At 22.9% G+C, this 20,225-nt stretch overlaps 2 protein-coding genes across 5 annotated transcripts; one reads left to right on the top strand and one right to left on the bottom strand.

The window, feature by feature from the left end:
• Positions 1 to 835: 835 nt before the first annotated feature.
• Positions 836 to 3,920, bottom strand: LOC126900910 (tetratricopeptide repeat protein 5-like). Its single transcript, XM_050676946.1, has 10 exons — positions 3,666 to 3,920; positions 3,351 to 3,526; positions 3,158 to 3,281; positions 2,842 to 3,059; positions 2,539 to 2,778; positions 2,019 to 2,072; positions 1,761 to 1,946; positions 1,516 to 1,685; positions 1,139 to 1,283; positions 836 to 1,032 (listed from the first exon to the last, which is right to left on the bottom strand). The coding sequence occupies exons 2-10, from the start codon at positions 3,495 to 3,497 to the stop codon at positions 919 to 921; spliced, it is 1,398 nt and encodes a 465-aa protein (XP_050532903.1). The 5' UTR covers positions 3,498 to 3,526; positions 3,666 to 3,920; the 3' UTR covers positions 836 to 918.
• A 265-nt stretch (positions 3,921 to 4,185) lies between these two features.
• On the top strand, positions 4,186 to 20,002 carry LOC126900893 (phosphatidylinositol 4-phosphate 3-kinase C2 domain-containing subunit beta). 4 transcript variants are annotated; one of them, XM_050676927.1, is made up of 31 exons: positions 4,186 to 4,289; positions 4,499 to 4,532; positions 4,854 to 5,060; positions 5,123 to 5,185; positions 5,285 to 5,447; positions 5,924 to 6,420; positions 6,482 to 6,651; positions 6,732 to 6,837; positions 6,899 to 7,045; positions 7,475 to 7,704; positions 7,760 to 7,859; positions 7,932 to 8,137; positions 8,205 to 8,415; positions 9,575 to 9,776; positions 9,850 to 10,011; positions 10,074 to 10,189; positions 10,249 to 10,402; positions 10,475 to 10,663; positions 12,145 to 12,370; positions 12,660 to 12,806; positions 12,927 to 13,175; positions 14,600 to 14,729; positions 14,799 to 14,954; positions 15,060 to 15,210; positions 15,655 to 15,811; positions 15,880 to 16,115; positions 16,375 to 16,575; positions 17,031 to 17,230; positions 17,508 to 17,593; positions 17,665 to 17,820; positions 18,012 to 20,002. In XM_050676927.1, the coding sequence occupies exons 3-31, from the start codon at positions 4,877 to 4,879 to the stop codon at positions 18,186 to 18,188; spliced, it is 5,172 nt and encodes a 1,723-aa protein (XP_050532884.1). In that variant the 5' UTR covers positions 4,186 to 4,289; positions 4,499 to 4,532; positions 4,854 to 4,876; the 3' UTR covers positions 18,189 to 20,002. The 4 variants fall into 4 exon arrangements, with proteins under 4 accessions (XP_050532884.1, XP_050532892.1, XP_050532896.1 ...); XM_050676935.1 differs by lacking the exon at positions 4,186 to 4,289 and adding an exon at positions 4,337 to 4,355; XM_050676939.1 differs by lacking the exon at positions 4,186 to 4,289 and having other exon boundaries at positions 4,377 to 4,532; positions 6,485 to 6,651.
• Positions 20,003 to 20,225: the final 223 nt, after the last annotated feature.

Raw genomic sequence — 20,225 nt, 5'->3', positions numbered from 1 at the left:
CATTCGACCTAAAAGTATTTTCACATCAATACAATATTATACATTTCATTTTTGTAGTCGTTATTACACAGTAGGTTTTTTATCCAATAATCTATAAATAATTAGATACCTAATAGAAGTATTACAAAAAAAATTTGTCACAACCGAATTCCATTACAACCTGTTATTATTCATTGTAACTATCAAATTTACTAACACGTATTCACGATATACTACCAGCACACGAGTAGAAATATTAATTGTCTGTTCAGTAATTTTAACCCTAAAAAAGTTCGTCAATGTCCGGTTCTCAGGCAACCCCAATTATCCAATACGTTACTTTAATTCATTCATACTTTCCACGTGATTATTTTTAGTAGACTTCGTCAACTTTCTTTCTTTAATTAAATATTAATATTAATTTTCAAATAAAGTTAGAAAAATTTGTTTACAAATATTGCAAGAGAAGTTATTTGAAAATAAGAATATTATTACAAGTTAAATATTATTCATAATAAAAAATAAAATAAATTTTTAGTAAAAATTTATTTAATGGAAGAACTATAGCTATTTTAAAGATCATACAATTTGAAAACATCATATTTAAATTTTAACTATAAAGGTATAGATTATATAATAGTATTATTTTTTTTTACAGAATAATTATTACTGAAATGAAAGAACATCATTTTGTAATTTGGTATTTTTTTTTTTATTGTTAATATCAATATTTAACCTTTCTACTTATATAATTAGAAATAAAAAAATTTTAAGTTTACAACATTTAGTATGAATATACAACAGTATTATTAAATAACTTCAATTAAAATTAATAGGAAATGATAAATAACATGGGTTATTATAATAAATTGTAAAGTTTTGTTTGTATTAAATTGTTATTTACAACTTCATAAAATTTTAGTACATTAGAAACATATGTTAAAATTGTTTAGACAAAAATTGTGGTTGAGATACACATTCAGAGCTGATACACTTCTTGTTTACGACCATTGTCAAAGGCAAATTTACTCTAATGCTAGGATATGCATATGTCTAAAAAAAAATTTTTATTTATTTTTTTGAGTAAAATTGTATCATATTTATACAGAATATGTTTAAAAACTACCTTTAAGATAAAATATAAGAAAAAACATAGTACCTGGCCTTTAAATAATGCTTCAATTTGACACATAAATGGTTCTGGAATAGCCACAGAATCACCAATAATTGGACCTTTACCTTGAGCTAAATTATACACAGACACTACAATACATGAAAGATCTTTATCAACCAAACAAAATGTACTAAAAATGAATTTTCAAATATTTTAGTATACAATAACAATTAATTTTATTATTTTAAAGTAGCAAATCCAGTGGGAAGGTTCAAGATCCACGACTTCTTTGGGCTATCATTGTTTTTTTAAAAATAGTACTTTGAATGATAAAAAAAAAAAATTTTGACATCTTAAAACTTTTTACAGCCTAGTAAAAATTCTGGATCCACCCCTTTTTTTAAAAATGCTTTATTACTTACTAGGGTACAGGTTCTTGATTATACACAACACATACTACTCTCCCACAAACTACTTTATCTGTATTTAAACCTAATTCAAGTTGTAATATTGGGCAAAGTTTCAATACCACTTGTCCTTTTGTTGAATTTATTTTATCTTTGTATAAACCTAGACAATTCTCATCTAAAGACTAATATTATACAAAAAGTTATATTAATTTATGATAAAAAATATTATTTAATTTAATATAAATATATTTTAGTACATTAGTCATTTGTTGAAGTCTTTTATTTTTCATTTGACCTTTGCGTTGATACAATGTTTGAGTAGATTTTAAATATTTAATGAGATCTTCTAATGTGTCTTTAGCAGTTGTCCACATTGGATCTAACAGTGAGGCTTTTTCAAAACTAATTAATGCTTCTGTGTAAATTTCTGCATATTTTAAAGCCTAGATTAAATAATTATAAAATAAGTTCATAGAAAAAACAATACTATTAAAAGTGATATCGTGATAACTTACAACACCTCTATTAAAGTGGAGATCAGCATTTTGAGCTGCTGCAGGATCTTGAAGCTATAAAATATAGAATATATTCAATTAATACACCATAAAATGAGAATATAATCATATCAAATTTTTTTAAATCTATTTTATTAAACAACATTATTCTTTTAGTTAATCATAGTTTTTGTGTAACAAATGACTTCTAGTTAATTTTACTTTTCATTTTTAAAATAATTATTTTAAGTTGAAATAATCAATTAACTTCTTTTCATCATTACTTTTTAACATTATTTAAGCATTATTATTAAATTAGAAAATTTTATTTTATATAAGTACAAGAACTTTATACACACTATCAATAAATAACATTTTTATGTAAATATGGTTATTTTTAAAATATAATAATAAAATCATTTTCTGTAATAGCAATATTACAATTTTTCTTAATAGAATATTATTATGACCTATTGAGTAAATTTAAAAGAATCGCACCAATTTTATATTAATAGTGAATAAATGTAAACAATGATTTTACTGCTTTTTCAAAAGAGTTTATTGATTGCCTCAAAATTTTATCTTCTTGCTTTCTAAAAAATAAGGATAGATAAGCATTTCCAAGTATAGTCCATGATTCACCATCTGATGAGTCTAATTCAACAGCTTCTTTTGCATATTCAATTCCAAGTTCTAAACTTTCTTTAACATTTGTATTGTTCAATAATTGTGATTCTCTCATTATAATGGATAAGTTTCTTAAAATAACTTTACTTTTTCCCTGTTTAAATAATGATGAATAAATACTGTCATGTTTATATTTTTATATAAAATGTTCACATACATGTTTTAATGAAGCTAAAAAACAATATTTGGCCTCAGAAAATTTTTTTAAATGTACTAAGCATTCACCAAGAGAATTCCAAGCATCAAGATGGGCAGGATTAAGTTTTACCGCTTTAGACAATGCATTAACACATTCTTCATCAACTGGATGTACAATACTACCAGTTTTTCCTAATAAAAAGTAATATTGTGCCTTATTTTCGGAAATAGCTTGATCTATAAACATATAAAAAAATTATTTATAAAAAAAAAAGCAAGCTATATTTAATTTTAATATTAAAGAAACCTTTTAACACTAAATAATAATTAATTACCTTCTTTTTCCTTCATCAACTTAATTACTTGTTGAATTTTTTCTTTTAACAATTCAGAAGAGAATTTCTCTGAGTTATTTTCCAAAGTTTGTTTATTGAATTTGTATAGTTCTTCAACATTAGCCTTTTAAAATTTATATTTTGTAATCTTCATTTATGTTATTATAATATACACGAGTGAATATCTTTTTACCTGAAGAAAATTTAGTATAGGGGTATTGGAAGAATTAGAGAGTTCATTGTGTTCTGTGATTGATAGGTCTTTAATCTGTTTAACAGCGTCCTGAATACTTTGATCAGACTCATCTTTGCCACTCACTATGTCCTTAATTTTGCTCATTTTAAATTCAAAGCTTGAAATTATTTAGACTAAATATAAAAATACCAAGTTACTATAAGAATTAAATTTGATAACAGTCGAATAATAATCATATCTAAAATTTACAAAATAAATAATATCACTTAAAACTAGTATCTAACTAGGAAGAAAACTTTTGATTGAACTTACGCTAATTATAAAAAGCTACCCGTAACTTTTTTCTTGTTATAACATTTTCAATCAAGTACAAATATTTTCTTGAATTATTTAAAAAGAAATGCTTATTTAAAGAATAATATTAAATAATATTTACGATAAAAGTTGTTTCTAACAAATAAATAATTATTGTTATCCATTTCACCAACTTACGTCATTTAACTTATTTTATAATAAATGAAAAATTTTTAGTACTACAATATCTAATATACTTGTAAGCTATTCAGTACATACGTCTGATTTGATTATTAAAAATTATATAAAATAATTCGTAATTATTAAAAGCAATATGAATTAAAAATTTACACTCAACTTTTCTTTATATTAATTGCCAAATTTTGGTAGTTTTTATTATACAATAATATTATTTTACGATTTTTATCACTATTTATTAGTGATATACTGCAATTTTGATAACCATGTTTATGTCCAATGTAGATAGACATCTGATTGAAAAATTTAATTTCAGATATCATTAACCAACTGTACGGAGTATTGATATCAAAATTTCTAAAAAGCAAGTTATGAATGCACTAAAATGCAATCTCTATTTAGCAAAACTAGAATTTATTTATGTTTATCATGTTAATTGGACAAGTAAATAGTTTTTATAATGTAACAATTAATTCTGTAATTTCGGATTTCTATATTAAATTTTTAAAAGTAATTCACTGTTTTTTTTTTTCTGAATAATTTTATTTTCAACATATTTTTACAAAAATCATGCTATTACGCATCCATTTGATAACTAATTTTTTGCTAACGATAATCGGCTATTATGAATTACGTTTTATTTTTATTTTCAGCGGTCAAGCTATTTGACTTCAATACATTTTTTAAGTAAGTGTCTTAAAGTGAAAAATATCTAATTTTCTTTTATAATTTATGCTTTATCAATTGAATTTTTTTTAATTTTCCAATCCAAGTCATTAATTTTGTTAAACTTTATAGTGATTAAATTTTTGCAAACTTTAAGTGTTAAATTCTGTATTCAAATATTATACATATCCTATTATAAATTGAAATTAGCTATGTGTTGATCATTTGTAGGATTATGATTTGTAATTAGAGGGATACAGTAAAAAGAATGAAACAGTCTTTAATCAAAAGATGATAACTAAAACAAAAAAGAGAAAATAAATAATTTTTTTTTTATTTTAGTTTTGTCTAATTAACTTCACATAATGAAGTCAACTGCAAAGTCAGAATGTGATAAAAAATTCCAAGAAGATTTAGCACAAGCTCTTAACATGGAGACATTGGCTTTAGAAGAATTTCGTAATCGAAAAATACAATCTGAATCTTTGACAATTAACAGTAGTAAAACAATACAAAAATCCAAAATAACATCATTTCAGTCAATGTCAGGTATGTTTCAAATTATAAATATTGAACTTAGTAAAAAAAAAAAAAGAATCATTTATGTTTAGAAACTACCAATTACTGTAATGAATCATCTAGAGTAAGACCAAGACCAGGATCTTTTAATACAAGTAATATTTGGTGATATTTATGTTTTAAATAAATAATGTTAAGAATATTGTTTGTTAAATATAGTGAAATTTATGTTTTTATTAATTTAAATATTGTAGAAGAACCATTAGTACCACGGATAAAACCACCTCCTCGAAGAAATACTACTGTAGCTATCTCAAAAAGTAATACTAATGAATCAGTTAAAGACTTAGTTGTTCTGGAATCACCACCTTTAGATGATCTCATGAAAAATCTAGAGCCATTTGACTTTGTAGACAGGTAAATTGTCATAATTATACTATTAATTATTTATGATTATTACCTAAGATTGTTGGTTTTTAAAATGATGATTTATTTAAAATATTATTTTGGTTTGAGGTCGTATTTCAATATTTACCTTGCTTTTCTTTGAAACTAAATTCAATTCTGAAAACTAAAATTAGTTTGAACTCCTTTTCAAATTATAGTCCTCGATTTATTATTTTTCTGATTCATTAATTTCTTTATTTTTTATTCTTTTTAAGTAATTGCTTCTCATTCCTCATGTTCATACTTAATAAAAATGATGAAATATTGGACAGATATTTGAGAAACAGTTTGAGGTGAATTGAAATGCTGAAACCTTGCCATTTAATGAAATAGTAAAATTCTGATCTTTAAAATATGTTAACTATATAAAAATAAGTGATTTTAGCTGATAAAATTTCATTTTTATATTTTCTAAATATCATTGTACATCAGTGTTTATTTTACAGGAACAAAATTGCTTGCTCAATTGATAATTCAACATTCCAGAATTTCAATGATAATAACTTATTTAATAATTCAAATTTACATTATAGACAAAATATTGATAGTAAAACACAAATTCTTAAAAAAAATTTAGAAAAATTGTATCAAGATAATTTTAGTCCTATAAATTATTCTGTAGAAAAATCTAATGTTGGATATCAAATTCCTCAGCAATTGTCCCAACAAATATTGCCATCTAGTTGCTGGTCAACTGAAACATTGCAAAGCTTTTCCAGTAATAAAATTAGCACACAATCAGAGTTATTAATGTCTGGAATTAAAAGAAATGTTATTCCTGTTGTGACTAAAAAACAACACAATAATAACCTTATAGATTTAAATTTTTTTGATAGCCCAGAATATTGCAATAAGAGTTTTTCAAATGTCAGAACTAGTGTACTTGAAGCATTTGATCCATTATTATTTGATGGTGCTGGAACATACTCTCAGAATGATTCAGGTATTTTAAATTTTTTCTTAAATACGTATTAAAGTATTTAAAAACATAACTAAATATTTAGCAGATAAAAATGAATCATTTTATGCTACTTATGATCCATTTGATTATATGTATTCACCTTGTATATCATCACAATCATCAGATCCAATTTATGCTGCTGTAATAAAGACACCTGTTCATTCTCCACCACCTGTTCCTCCTAGAAGTTCAACAACACCTAAAGAATCAAAAGTAAGTAAAATATTTTTACATTTAAGGTAAATAATTTACTATTATAAAACAAAAATAAATTATTTTATTTTATTTTAAAGGTTTGTAAAAGTATAACTTATGAAAATATGGGATTAGTGAAACGATCATCTGTTCTTCATGACCCTGATGTTGTTGCATTTTATAATATGGTGAAACAAGTCAGAAGTATGTTAGCATTAGTAAATTGATAAAAAGTATTCAATTTATTATATTGTTTTATTTACAGAAAAATTTATTTACACTGATTCTAATACTAATACTGGAATAATTGTATGCTCAAAATTTGAAAACAATATACATGAAAATATCAGTACTAAATTCATTGTTAACTGTAAACCAATCAGGAATACTCCAATTATTTTCACTTGTGACGGTAATTTTAACTATTTACATAATATTTTAGTATTGTTAACTTCATATTTCATTTTTAAATGCTATGTATTATACATGTTCAAAAAATTCTCATGTTATAGATAAAAATATATAGAGTAATTTTTTGTAATGAAAAGCCTCTAATTTAATTAAAAAATAAAATAATATTGATAATTTTTGTTCTCTTAATTACCAACTTTTTTTAATTTATGAACCATAAAATATTTTAATATTCATGATAAATACTAAATTTTATTAATGTATTAAACTTAAATTTGAATATTTTCATTTTTATCTAAAGTAACTTTCCTCATTTTGTTTATATGTAATAATATGTCGTAACACATTTTAATTTTTAAAATATATGTGTGAAAATATTAAAGTAACTTTGATGCTAAATTAATTAATAAATATATGTTTTATGTCATAGTTGGAAGTAGTGTGGAACATGTTATATCACAAGTAATTTGTGAGTTAGATATTGAAAATATACAAATTAGTGATTATTTTTTGAAAGTGAAGAATTTCTGTGAATATATGTTACCAATAAATATGCCAGTTATCAACTTTGAATATGTTCATGAATGTATAAAGTTAGATGTAGATGTTGAATTATGTCTAGTTCACAAAGATGATATTTCACACACTTATGCTAGACAAGTAATTAAATTTTCTAATACTTTAGTTAATTTAATTTATAAGTATTATCTTATAGGCTCAAGATGATATGTGTGATAATGAATTAGGCTTAAATGACTTGTGCCCAAATGAAATTTCTCAACCAATAACACATGATACTCTTAAAATTCTTCTTGGTAACTTTTTTTTAAATTAAAATGAGATATGGTGTTCAAATATTTATTTTAAAACTTGATGTTTGTTTATAGATACACTTGATGGAGAAATTAATAAAATGAAGGAACATGCTACAGCTCTATTTAAGAAACAAATTTTTTCTCCATTGCAGCCAAATGGTGTTCAACAAGCAATTAAAGCACTTACAGCATTTTTAGGAAATATTGAACCATTAGACTTAACCCTAACTTTAAATAACTTTATTATGTCATGTAACGAAATTTCAAATATCACTCAGGTAATATCATATTTTAGACCCATAATAAATTTTATATATTCTCTAATATCTATATATATCTTTACAGCAAGATTTATATGGCAGAAGAACTGAAGTCGTGATGGATGATGGTGCAGATTATTCAGTTGTTAGATTAAAATTCAATGAATCAGAAAAAATTGATCATATTTCAGACTTGTGTTTGAAAATTAAAGAAAATGTGCAAACATTAATTGAAAATTATTGTAAAGCTTTTAAGGTTGATTTTCAATTGAATTTTACATCTTCTCAATTATCAGGTAAGAAATAGTTAACATTTTTATATTTCAAACTTCTATCAATTTACTGAGTGATAAAAAATAAGTTATTTTTTTAATTTTTTCGTTCTCTATTTTAAATAAATAACTGACAATAATAATTATTTGAATATATTTTTTTAGACCAGAAGATTTATAATCTTATAAATCCCTATTAACAATTTATACTAGTACACTTTTAAATTAAAATTATTTATATAAATTATATTATATAAAAGTATAGAGAAAATACAGTTATAGCCCATTATTTTTTGTATTCATTTTGTTTGATTCAATAGCCCTTTAGCAATAATATCAAGTAAAAAATCCATATGATGAACATTTTTTTAATTTTTAATTTCCGTTTTATCATTAAAAGAATAGGAAGGAATTTACAACTTCTTTTTTGCTCTCTTGAAAAATTTATAGAAATGGACTATTACCATTTTTTTCTCGGTATGATTTATATGCATAGTATGCAGATTAAATATTTTCATTTATTTTCTATGCCAATGATAAAATGTTAAATCTAGTTGTATATAGGCTGAATACAATATATTTAATTGAAAAATAAAATAATAATGATAATTTTCTTTATACTTTAGCTATATACTTTTCCCAATTTATCAAAAATAAATTATATTTTTTATACCTATATACCTAAATATAACGTAATAAATAATTAAGAAAATCAAATTTATTGTTAAAAATGACTGATTAATAGCAACTTTTGGACAAAAATTTATGAAATAATTAACATTTTAAAATATAAACTGGTAGTGAGACGTAGTTATTGTTATTTTTATCACTAGTCTTTTCTCAGCTGCATTCTTCATTTAATCTATAGAAATATAATTTAATATTTTAATAGAATTACAAATCTAAAAATTATCGCAATGAATTATTATTCGAATGTTAAGATATTTTTATGATTTATTTATTTATTATTAACTCTGTTACACAAAAAAATGAAAGTGATAATAAAGAGGAATATATAGCTACACCGCTTCACCTTATGTATGTTATCATTATTAAAAATGAAGTTGACATGTTATAAGGTATTAGGGATAATCATATAAAATATTTCATGATTAATAAATTGAGAAAAACATGTACTTAAATAAAATCTGACAAAATCTTAGTATAAATATTATTTTTTTAGGGATAAAACTTTCTTCTGAAATTTTAGATAATGTAGTTGTTTATATTAGTGGCTTACATAGATTATTTCCTTCTTGGAGTCATGATGAATATTTGATTGCTGGACAAATTTATCATGGAACTAGGCCAATTGTTTGTACAGCTCTTTCAAAAACTGTACTAGCTGAACATTCATTGTACAAGCGTGTTGTGTTTGATTCATGGTAAATATTATGCAATTTTAATATTTTAACTAATTTCTTTATTTTAATATATGTACAATTTTTTTTTATATAGGTTAGAATTTGAAAATATTAATGTGTGTCTTCTGCCTCGTGAATGTCGTTTAGTCTTAGTTGTGTATGGTAGAACATTTAATACAGAAGGTCAAGATGCTTCTGCTACTGTTTCTCAAACTGAACTTGGCTGGGCTTCTTTACAGTTTTTTAATGTTGAAGGGTATTTTTCATATTGTTATTTTTATTTATTTGTTATTGTAAATAATTTTAGATAATTTATAGTGAATTTGCTCAAGGCAAGCATTTACTATCACTTTGGCCTCCATGTGCAGACAAACGTCTTGGGCCAGCCCCACCTCCAGGCACACATCCTTACAGTCATTCACATCCAGTTCTTAGTAATGATTTTTTTTAATAAAATATAGTTTGATATTTTACATTCATTTATACATTTTAGGTGTTGAAGTACAAGAGTTTGATTCAAGAATAATATTTCCCTCTATTAATCGGGATTATAATCCAAACATAAATGATAGTTTTGATTTTACTAGTCTAGATATAAACACTCAAGAGCAACTATTGGATATTATTTATCAAGACACTTTTACTAGGTACATATTTATTTCATTGAATTACATAAAATTAAATTACATTGAATAATATTGTAATATTATTTTTAAAAGGCCTTTATCAGAAGATAGAGAAGTATTGTGGGAAAAGAGATATTATTTGCTCTCAAAACCAGAAGCTCTACCTAAGGTTTTATTAGCCGCTCATAGTTGGGATTATGCTTGTTTAGCAGATTTATACTCTATGCTTAGCTGTTGGGCTCCTATTAAGCCTCTTGATGCTTTACAATTATTTCTACCTTGGTAAGCATAAATATATTTTATAAACATAGTAATCCATAATTTTCCTTCAGTATAAAAAATTAATCCAAACATAATAATTAACTGATTGATGTTAACCAATTTGGTTAATACCAACAGTGTTTTTTCAACCAATGATTGAAAAAGTATATAAATATTATACTTAAATTTTAACATGATAATTATATAAAATAAAAGAGCAATTTTTATCTTTTCATAATGACAACTTAAAGTTTACTCTTTTATTATAAAAAAAAAATACCCCAGCACATTGGTGATGTGGCATAGTTGGGTCAAGTATGATGATATCTGACAGTGATTAAAATCACTATCATGAAAAACACTTTGATGCAAATCTGTAGCTAGTGTTTAATTTAAAAAAATTGGTGGATTATTCCAAAAGCTACATGATCTGCTATTTCTTTATTTATATCCCGATTAAGATAAAGTATGTCGAATGAAAAAGGGATATAAATATTATTTCTCATAAAAAAATTGTATTGATCCATACACTTTTTAATAAGTAATAGCATTATAAAGTTAAAAATGTAAAATACAAATTCGAGAATTTTCATACAAAAATAGCATTTGGTAACCATTTTTACCGTGAAGAGAAAATAATATCCGAAATTTTTTTTTCATGATAAATTATATTACATTATCTTTAATTTAAGATATAAGATAATTATATATAAAAGTATCAGACTTTACGAAACATTTTCAAAAGTTAAGTTGAAAAAGTTAATTTTTTGTGAAAAAGTTTGTCATTTTAAATTCCCCCTGGAGACAGATAAAGGGTCAGATTTATAAAAAAAAATATATCAAATGGTAGGTAAAGTCATCAAGTATCTATAAAAAAAAAAAATTATATTGATATGTTCATTTTTAAAAAAGATCTGCCAGTTTTTAGTAAAAAAAATTGAAAAAATTTCGAAAATTAGCGATTTTTAAATTTGTAATTTTTTTTTGAGATTTCCCCCATTTATAGGGAACAAGGAAAATATTTTCAATTTTTGAGGTTACTGTCTTCGATTAGATACAATTTGTGATCTTTGTGATCTCTTAAAAAAATCTTTTAAGTTCAGTGAGAACTAAGAAAAAGTGGTAACATACACAAAAAAAAAAAAAAACACACATAGTAAAACGAATATCTTCTCAGCTTCGCATCGAAGCTAAAATTGATAGTTGTTAACTGTCTAAAATTTTACTTATATTTAGTTTACTATTACATAATCATATTCCTTCTTAATTTAATACAATTAGAATATTGTGTTTAACTTATTGTTATGTTGTCAATAGACAATATTTTTTTAGTAAAATATTTATACTTTTAAAGTAATTTTTAAATTGACATTAAATATTTTTATCCTTTTTTTTTATCTCTATTATATTAATGAAACTGTTTTAAAAATAGTTGTAATTTTTTAGCCAATGATTTAATCAAGTATAACTTATTTGTTTTTATTGTCATTATTCATAAATAGTTTTCCTGACAATGAAGTTCGCCGTTTAGCTGTAAAACAAATACAACTCCTAAGTAATGATCAACTCATTGATTTCCTTCCTCAACTAGTGCAAGCTATTAAACATGAAACTTATGATAACTCGCCTTTGGCTGAAATATTGTTAGAAAAATCTTTATCATCACCTAAAATTGCTCATCAATTGTACTGGCTTTTAATGCAACCACTTCCAGGTCAATCACCTCAAGTAAGTTACCAATTTTTTATCAAAATTATCATACATTTTTGGATTTTTTATTAGAATAACAATTGAATTTTACAAAAATAAAATATTTAGAAGTTAAACAAGCTTTTTATTTGTATAGTTCTGATTTATAAAAACATTATTTCAATGGTTATTATTTTTATTGAAATAAAAAAAATTATTATGCATGTTTAATATTAGTAAAAAATCTTTGAACCTAACAATTTTTTTATTGAATTATTGATTTTTTTTTTTTTTTTTAATAATATGAACCAATTTTTTTTTTATGAAGAATACTTATGATACTTTTTGTCCTGATGATAAAACTGTAAGTGAAGCAAGATATTATAGAAGACTACAGTTGCTCCTAAGAGCCTTAATTGCTACTTGTGGGGAAGCTCTTAGAAAATGTTTCATGTCTCAACAACTTTTAATGAAAGTAATTAAACAATAAAATTAATTTACTAATAATATTCAAACAAACATAAGAAAAAATGTTTTTATACATAATTTTACTGTGATATTAAAAGTAAGAAAACCATCTTATACTTATTTATAGGAACTTTTTGATACTGCTGAAAATTTAAAAGCTAGTAAAGAATCACACAGACTTAAAGTTCTCTCTAACGATTTATTAAACATCAGTCAATGTTTAAATGATACACCTACATCTTTACCCCTTAGTCCTAGTATACAAGTAAATGGTATTCAAACGAAATCATGTTTTTATTTCCCATCCAATACATTGCCGTTGAAAATTAATTTTACTTCTGTAGAAGAAAATGTTATCATTCCTGCAATTTTCAAAGTAAGTATCTAATAATCATATAATTTCAACAATAATATCTAAATATTTGAAAAAATTAAAATTATTATAATCTAAGAGAGAGGTCAGCCTGGCCTAGTAGGTAAAAAAATATGTTTCGGTGCACAGGATCTCGGGTGAAATCCCCGGGGCACCAATAAAATTTTTCTTGTAATTTTCTCATTGATGATGCATACCGTCTATAGTACTTGTCCTATTCATCATTGACTAAGCCAAAAACTAACTTTGAGCTAATCTTTGACTCCCTAACATGTCAAAGAAAGCTACCACACTCTGTAGAATGATAAGTTTGGGAAATAGAAGGATGAAAAACTGTTAATTAAAAAATTTAAATTATTATAATCTCCTAATTTTAATTTAATGTATAAATATATGTAAGCTGTTTTACATTAATGTATAAAAACTGCTGTTCTAATAGTTCTAAACTTATGAATTAGAACCTAATCTATATTTCAATACTTTTTAGCTTCGATGCGAAGCGGAGAAGGTATTAATTTTACTATGATATGTTTTTTTTTCTTTTTTTTATTTATTTTTTTATGTCTGTTGCCATTTTTTCTCAGCTCTCACTGGACCGATTTCTTTCAAAAATACGTCAAAAGATCAACAACTTGAACTTTTAAAGTTTCAAATTTTTGAGTTAATATACATGTATAATATACAAGGGATTACAAATACAGGTAGCTAATTGATTTTTTATGACATCGATATTAGCAGGTACACAGTATTGTTATTATCAATGGTAGTAAGGCACATTGTTGTGAGTTTATAAATACACTAACTGACAACACAGAAAGTATATCTATTGATAGTCATAATTGATAATGAATAATCCGTGACTGTCACAGCAATGTCATAAAAAATCAATTAGCTACCTGTATTTGTAATCCCTTGTATAATATACATGTATATTAACTCAAAAATTTGAAACTTTAAATGTTTATATCTAATAAACGAATGAAGTTATATTAAAAATTCAAATGCCATTTGCTATTAAGTTAAAAACTCAAACATTTTATTAAATTCAAAATATGTGTTCTCATTAAAAAAAACTCAAGTTAATGTTTTTTAACCTTGAAGGGATGAAAAATATCATGTTTTTACTACATATTATTATGGTGTTTTTTGAATCAAACAATATTTTCCTTACCAAAAATTAAAAATTTTCAATAGTTACTTAGTAAACGAGTGTCTTATCCTTAATATATATAATTAATATATACACTCTGTATATATATATTTGCTTTTTTTTAATATATAAATTTAAGTTTTAATCATTTTGTCAGATTGTCTGTAATTCAATTATGATTAAAAAAATATCTTAAATTGTATAAAATAATTTAAAAACTGTAATTTTCAATATTTAAAATATATATTTTAATTAAGATATTAATTTTAATGTTAAGGTTGGTGATGATTTACAACAAGATATGTTAACTATACAAATAATTAGAATAATGGACAAATTATGGCTTAAAGAAGGATTAGACTTGAAAATGGTAACATTTGCTTGTGTTCCAACAGGTGATAAAAGAGGTAATAGTATAATAAAAAAATTTGTTTAGGTTATAAAAATATTAATTTATTATATTTATTTAATTTTAGGAATGATTGAAATGGTAACGAATGCTGAAACTTTAAGGAAAATCCAAGTTGAATTAGGTTTGACGGGTTCTTTTAAAGATAGGCCAATTGCTGAATGGCTGGCTAAACATAATCCTTCCGCATTAGAATATGAAAGAGCTGTAGCTAATTTTACTGGTATAACTAATAAATATATTTTGAATAGAATTTTTATATTTTCTTATTTTCAACTAAAAAAAAAGTGTTAAATTTATAATGTTAACTTTTTTTTTATAATTTTAGCATCGTGTGCTGGTTATAGTGTAGCAACTTATATTCTAGGAATATGTGATCGACATAATGATAATATTATGATGAAAACTACAGGACATTTATTTCATATTGATTTTGGAAAATTTTTAGGAGATGCACAAACATTTGGAAACTTTAAAAGGTTAATATAAATATATTCCAAAATAGTTAAATAAATAAAGTAATTAATAAAACAGTCAATATTTTTATAATAATAATTACTATAATTGTATGATAACATCCCAATATAATGTTGCTTACTTTTTATTTAGTCATTATAGTGTTAGTAAATTATCACTTCTTTTTGGATCATTAGTATGGCTTAATATTTAATGACAATAACTTCAATATTTAGTTTATATTATTCACTAATATAATTTCTGTAATTTAAATTTTATATTAAATTTGAAATTTCATTATCATCAAATATTAAAATGTCAACTACAATTTTTTTGTAATTTTTTGACAAAAAAAATATGTATTTGATGTTATCAATTAATTGAAAATTATTGATTTATTAATATCATTTGAATACATTTAGAAACAATTTATTTTAATTATGACTAGATAATGGTTTGTTTTCTAGGGATCGTACACCTTTTGTTTTGACTTCTGACATGGTTTATGTAATTAATGGTGGTGATAAGCCATCTATTAAATTTCATCATTTTGTTGATGTTTGTGTTCAAGCATTTAATATTGTTCGCAAACATGGCAATTTATTACTAAACTTGTTTGGTTTGGTGAGATTTTAAATCTTTTTTTACGTTAAAACTAAATTTTAAGTGTATTATTTTTTAATATTTTATAGATGGCATCATCTGGTATACCTGGTGTTACAATGGATGCTGTTAATTACGTTCAAAAGGCTCTACTCCCTGAACTATCTAATACAGAAGCTGCAGCTTCTTTTGCACGCATGATTGAAAATTCTATTAAATCACGTTTTACCCAGTTTAATTTTTTTTTACATAATTTAGCACAAATGAGATTTAATAATGAACAAAATGGTACTGAATTATTAAGTTTTGTACCAAAAGTTTACACGTTAGTATTTTTAAATTGGTATAGCTCTAGAAAAAGTACAAATATAGTTTAAATTAAGTTTAGTAATAACTTAAAATTATAAGTAATCAATATAGTGTTTATTTTAAGCTTATTAACTAAGTGATAAATATGCTTTAAATAATATCTTTAAATATTTATAAAAAAAAATTAATATTTTTTTTTTAAATAATTATTTTTAGAAATAATATTTAATAATTGAATTTTTTAATTTTCATGTTATGTAATATTTTATTTTAAGGATGTCTCAAGAAGGTAAAATTGAACATGTTGAAGTTTATGGTTGTCAAAAGCGTTATGATCCTGAAAAGTATTATGTGTATATACTTAAAGTTTTTAGAGAAAACCAAAGAGATCCATCATATCATTTCCGTTCATATAAAGAGTTTTCTGAATTCCAACAAAAGCTATTACTTTTATTTCCTTTAGCAAAGTTTTTAAGGTATGTATAATAATCGAGATATTAAACAATTAATAAAATTATAATGATATAAGTATAAACATTTTTTTAATTTATCTTCTACTTTTTTATTAAGTGTAATAATAGTTTAACTTATTATTTTTGGTAACTGCACAAACTAATAATATTTTTATGGCTGTTTTCTTTAATAACATAATTCTAAAGTCTCATATTAATAAACTACTATGTTTTAACTAATAACAATAGAGTATTCTATTTTAATGAATTCTAAATTAAATTTTTAAAAAACTAGTGAAATTATAAAAATAAATTCATTATAATTTTTTTGTCCTAAAATAAATATTTTATATTGGTATTTAAGTGAAAATTATAAAAATAATAATATTGAATTATACAATTCTCAGTGATTGGCATTATTTATATATATATATATATATCGATAGCTACAGAATTAATTAATTTATATTTTTTATTAGTTTATTAAATACAAGCATTCATATGGGTAGATCTCATATTAAGCAAGTAGCAGAAAAAAGGCGTGTAGAAATCCAACTTTTTTTAAACACATTATTTCAAATGGCTCCTGAGGTTAGTCACTCAGATCTTGTTTATACATTTTTCCATCCACTTTTGCGGGATCAACAAGAAGATAGTATTGACGATACAAAATTAAAAGGTATAATAACATCTTTCCATTTATAAATGTATAAATTAATTTTTTCTTGTTGGGTAAAGTAAAAGATCAATCAAGAATCTTGTTATCTTATTTTAAAAAGAGATTCCATTTATTAATGTAATCTTAAAAAGAGGTTACTATTTAATATTTTTTAATGGTCTATATATTTTTATACGTTCTACTAGATTTTTTTCCATAAAATAACTAATGTTAGTTAATGAGTTATTTTAATTATTTCACTATTATATGCCATTATTATTATTAATGTTTTACACAGAACCTAAAAAACCAGCTTATGTGAGGGAAAATCGTATACGTGGTCAGTTAAAACTAACCTTACATTATCAACGCGGTGCATTCATGGTAAAACAAGAAATGAAATTAACCAACGAATACTTTTGATTTTTAAATATTATTATATACATGTTTTCTAGATTATGATTCATCATGCTAAAGACTTACCTCGTGTAGCAGGTAATCAAGAACCTTCAACTTATGTTAAAGTATATTTGTTACCAGACCGCAATAAAGCAACTAAGCGTAAAACTAAAGTTGTCAAAAAAAATTGTTTTCCATCATTTATGGAGATGGTAATGAATTATTAATTAAACATAAATTATAGCTAAGTTAATTATCTAAAACTATTCTTGAGTGTAATATTTTATAAATATTTTAAAGTTATAAATAAATCTATTATGAATGTGTTTCATAATGTTTGTTTAAACCATTTAATATTTTTTACTATTATCATAATAATTACAAAATAATATTTTTATTTAAGTTGGAGTATAGAATGCCATTAGAAATTGTGCAATATAAAGTTTTACAAGCAACTATTTGGAGTCATGACGCTTTTCAAGAAAATGAGTTTTTAGGCGGTGTAACTATTGAAATCAACAACATAGATTTATTTTCAGAGACAACATCTTGGTATAATTTGTCTAATATGTATAGATAAGTAGTATATGCAAATGAATTAGTTTTTTAATTCTGTGAGTTTTATTTTCTCAGATTAAATTTTATTGTAATTCATTACTAAAATTATTTTTTTACCAATATTACTAATATTCATTCATCTTAAATTTTAAATTTACCAATTTTTCTTGTGTTAATTTTTTTACATACTTATGACCTAATTTCTTGGTGATTGGGTAAATAGCACTTCTTCTAATTCTTTAAACTTTATATTAAAAGTATGAATTACTTTTGTTATTGTTTTAAAATAAATTATACAAATTTTTCTTATTAGTTTAATCTCTTAGTTCAAAAATTATTCATCTAATAAAAATAAAACTTGATTTATTTTAAAAATGCTCAATACTAGAACAATTATGCAATTATTTACTGTAGTTGTAGGTATGACAATTATGTATTAGTGTTAAGACTTTTAATTATTCAACTAAGTTTCTTTATTAATAAAACTAAATAAAAACATTCTCATTTAATGTTAATTTTTTTTTTTTTTTACAATGTATTACTCTTTAAAATATTTTGTGTAAGAGTAAACAAATTTATCTATTCAAAATTCAAACTTTATAATGCTACACTTTAGTTTGACTACAAATTATGGTAATATAATAAGATGTTAAGGTTATACCTTAAAAACTCAGCTGTATATTTGTTTAGTCAAGACTATTTGTGAAATAATGTTTATTGACATTTATTGAAGTTAAGGATCTAATTTTTTTGAATATTTAATTTGAAAAATAATGTTCTTTAATAACACTCCTCAATATTTTAAAAATTTACCTTAATTTGTAATTAGTAATGGTTATAAAATTTATTATTTTAACAAAATTACTATCAACTTTTATGTTAAGTTTTTACTATAACTATATTTATAATTTAAGTTTTATTTTATTTTTATGTTATGCAATTATACTTTATATTTTTTAGTAGTATTTTAAAACTTGACACTTCAGTTTATCATGTAACATAAAAGAAAATAATTTTAAAAAATGTTATCATAAAAATTAAAGATTAATATTTAATTATTATCAAAATTCAACGTTTTAGTATTATAATATTTTTATATTTAATTAAATTTTTATCTGTTTTTTTCTTTACAAAATTATTTAACTAAAAATTGTCACCTAAAAATAAAACTTACACTTATTTTGACAATACATATTTTTTTTAATTAATTTACTGTATTATTACCCTAATTTGAGATTTCACTACTCAAACTTTTATAATCAATGTGAGACTGAATTATTTTATAAATTTATTTCTATTTTTTATGATATATTTAGTGTAACCAGTGATTTTTAAATTTTATAATTAAGAAATGACAATTTACATTTTTATATATATTTTTTTTATTATACATAACTTTACAAACCATAGAATAATTCTACTTAATGGTAATAAATTACTCAGCATATCATGATTGTATCTTATATTTTGTTATATAATAATTATTGTTAACAAATATTCTTTTTTATATAAATTGAATTTATAATTACTTAATGATAATTAAAATTTTGAATTTATCACATAAAACCTCGGTTTAATATTTTTGATTCTTAATTTTTATTTTAGATTAGATATCTGTAGTGTTAGTTATGAATATCACTATTGGTTATTTTATATATTTTAAAAAACTGACCATGTTATTTTAATTATAAATATATTGTTATCAATTTATATTAATTTGCTATTATGTTATATTTACAATGTTTGCTATGTTGTTCATTTATATTGGTATTATTTAATTTAATCTAATGTAAGTTTTTTATTATTGTATATTAAATATATATATTTATTATTTAATCTTTTGTTTTCTATTTCTCCTAGTTATGTTTTTCCATGAATATTTAGGATGGTATTTTCAAATTAATAGAGTGTCATTTTCACTTAAGTTTTAAATGACAGTTAAGATTTCTTGTCCAACATTTTTTGGAAAAACTTCTATCACCTCAAATTAATTATTTTTATTTTCGTATCTAAAAACACCTTTAAATCTTTAAAATAATAAAATACTTTTATTCATAGT

This window comes from Daktulosphaira vitifoliae, unplaced genomic scaffold (assembly GCF_025091365.1).
Source record: "Daktulosphaira vitifoliae isolate Bord-2020 unplaced genomic scaffold, ASM2509136v1 Scaffold_1, whole genome shotgun sequence".
Classification (NCBI taxonomy): Eukaryota; Metazoa; Arthropoda; class Insecta; order Hemiptera; family Phylloxeridae; genus Daktulosphaira; species Daktulosphaira vitifoliae.
This window is presented reverse-complemented; position numbering and strand designations above follow the sequence as displayed.

Coding starts and splice junctions, on each gene's coding strand:
- LOC126900893 (XM_050676927.1), top strand. CDS start 4,877: ATGAAGTCAACTGCAAAGTCAGAATGTGATAAAAAATTCCAAGAAGAT. Junction 6,838..6,898: donor TATGGTGAAACAAGTCAGAA/GTATGTTAGCAT, acceptor TTTTATTTACAG/AAAAATTTATTTACACTGAT. Junction 8,138..8,204: donor AAATTTCAAATATCACTCAG/GTAATATCATAT, acceptor ATATCTTTACAG/CAAGATTTATATGGCAGAAG.
- LOC126900910 (XM_050676946.1), bottom strand. CDS start 3,497: ATGAGCAAAATTAAGGACATAGTGAGTGGCAAAGATGAGTCTGATCAA. Junction 3,282..3,350: donor CTATACTAAATTTTCTTCAG/GTAAAAAGATAT, acceptor AAATTTTAAAAG/GCTAATGTTGAAGAACTATA. Junction 2,073..2,538: donor TAAACTCTTTTGAAAAAGCA/GTAAAATCATTG, acceptor TATATTTTATAG/CTTCAAGATCCTGCAGCAGC.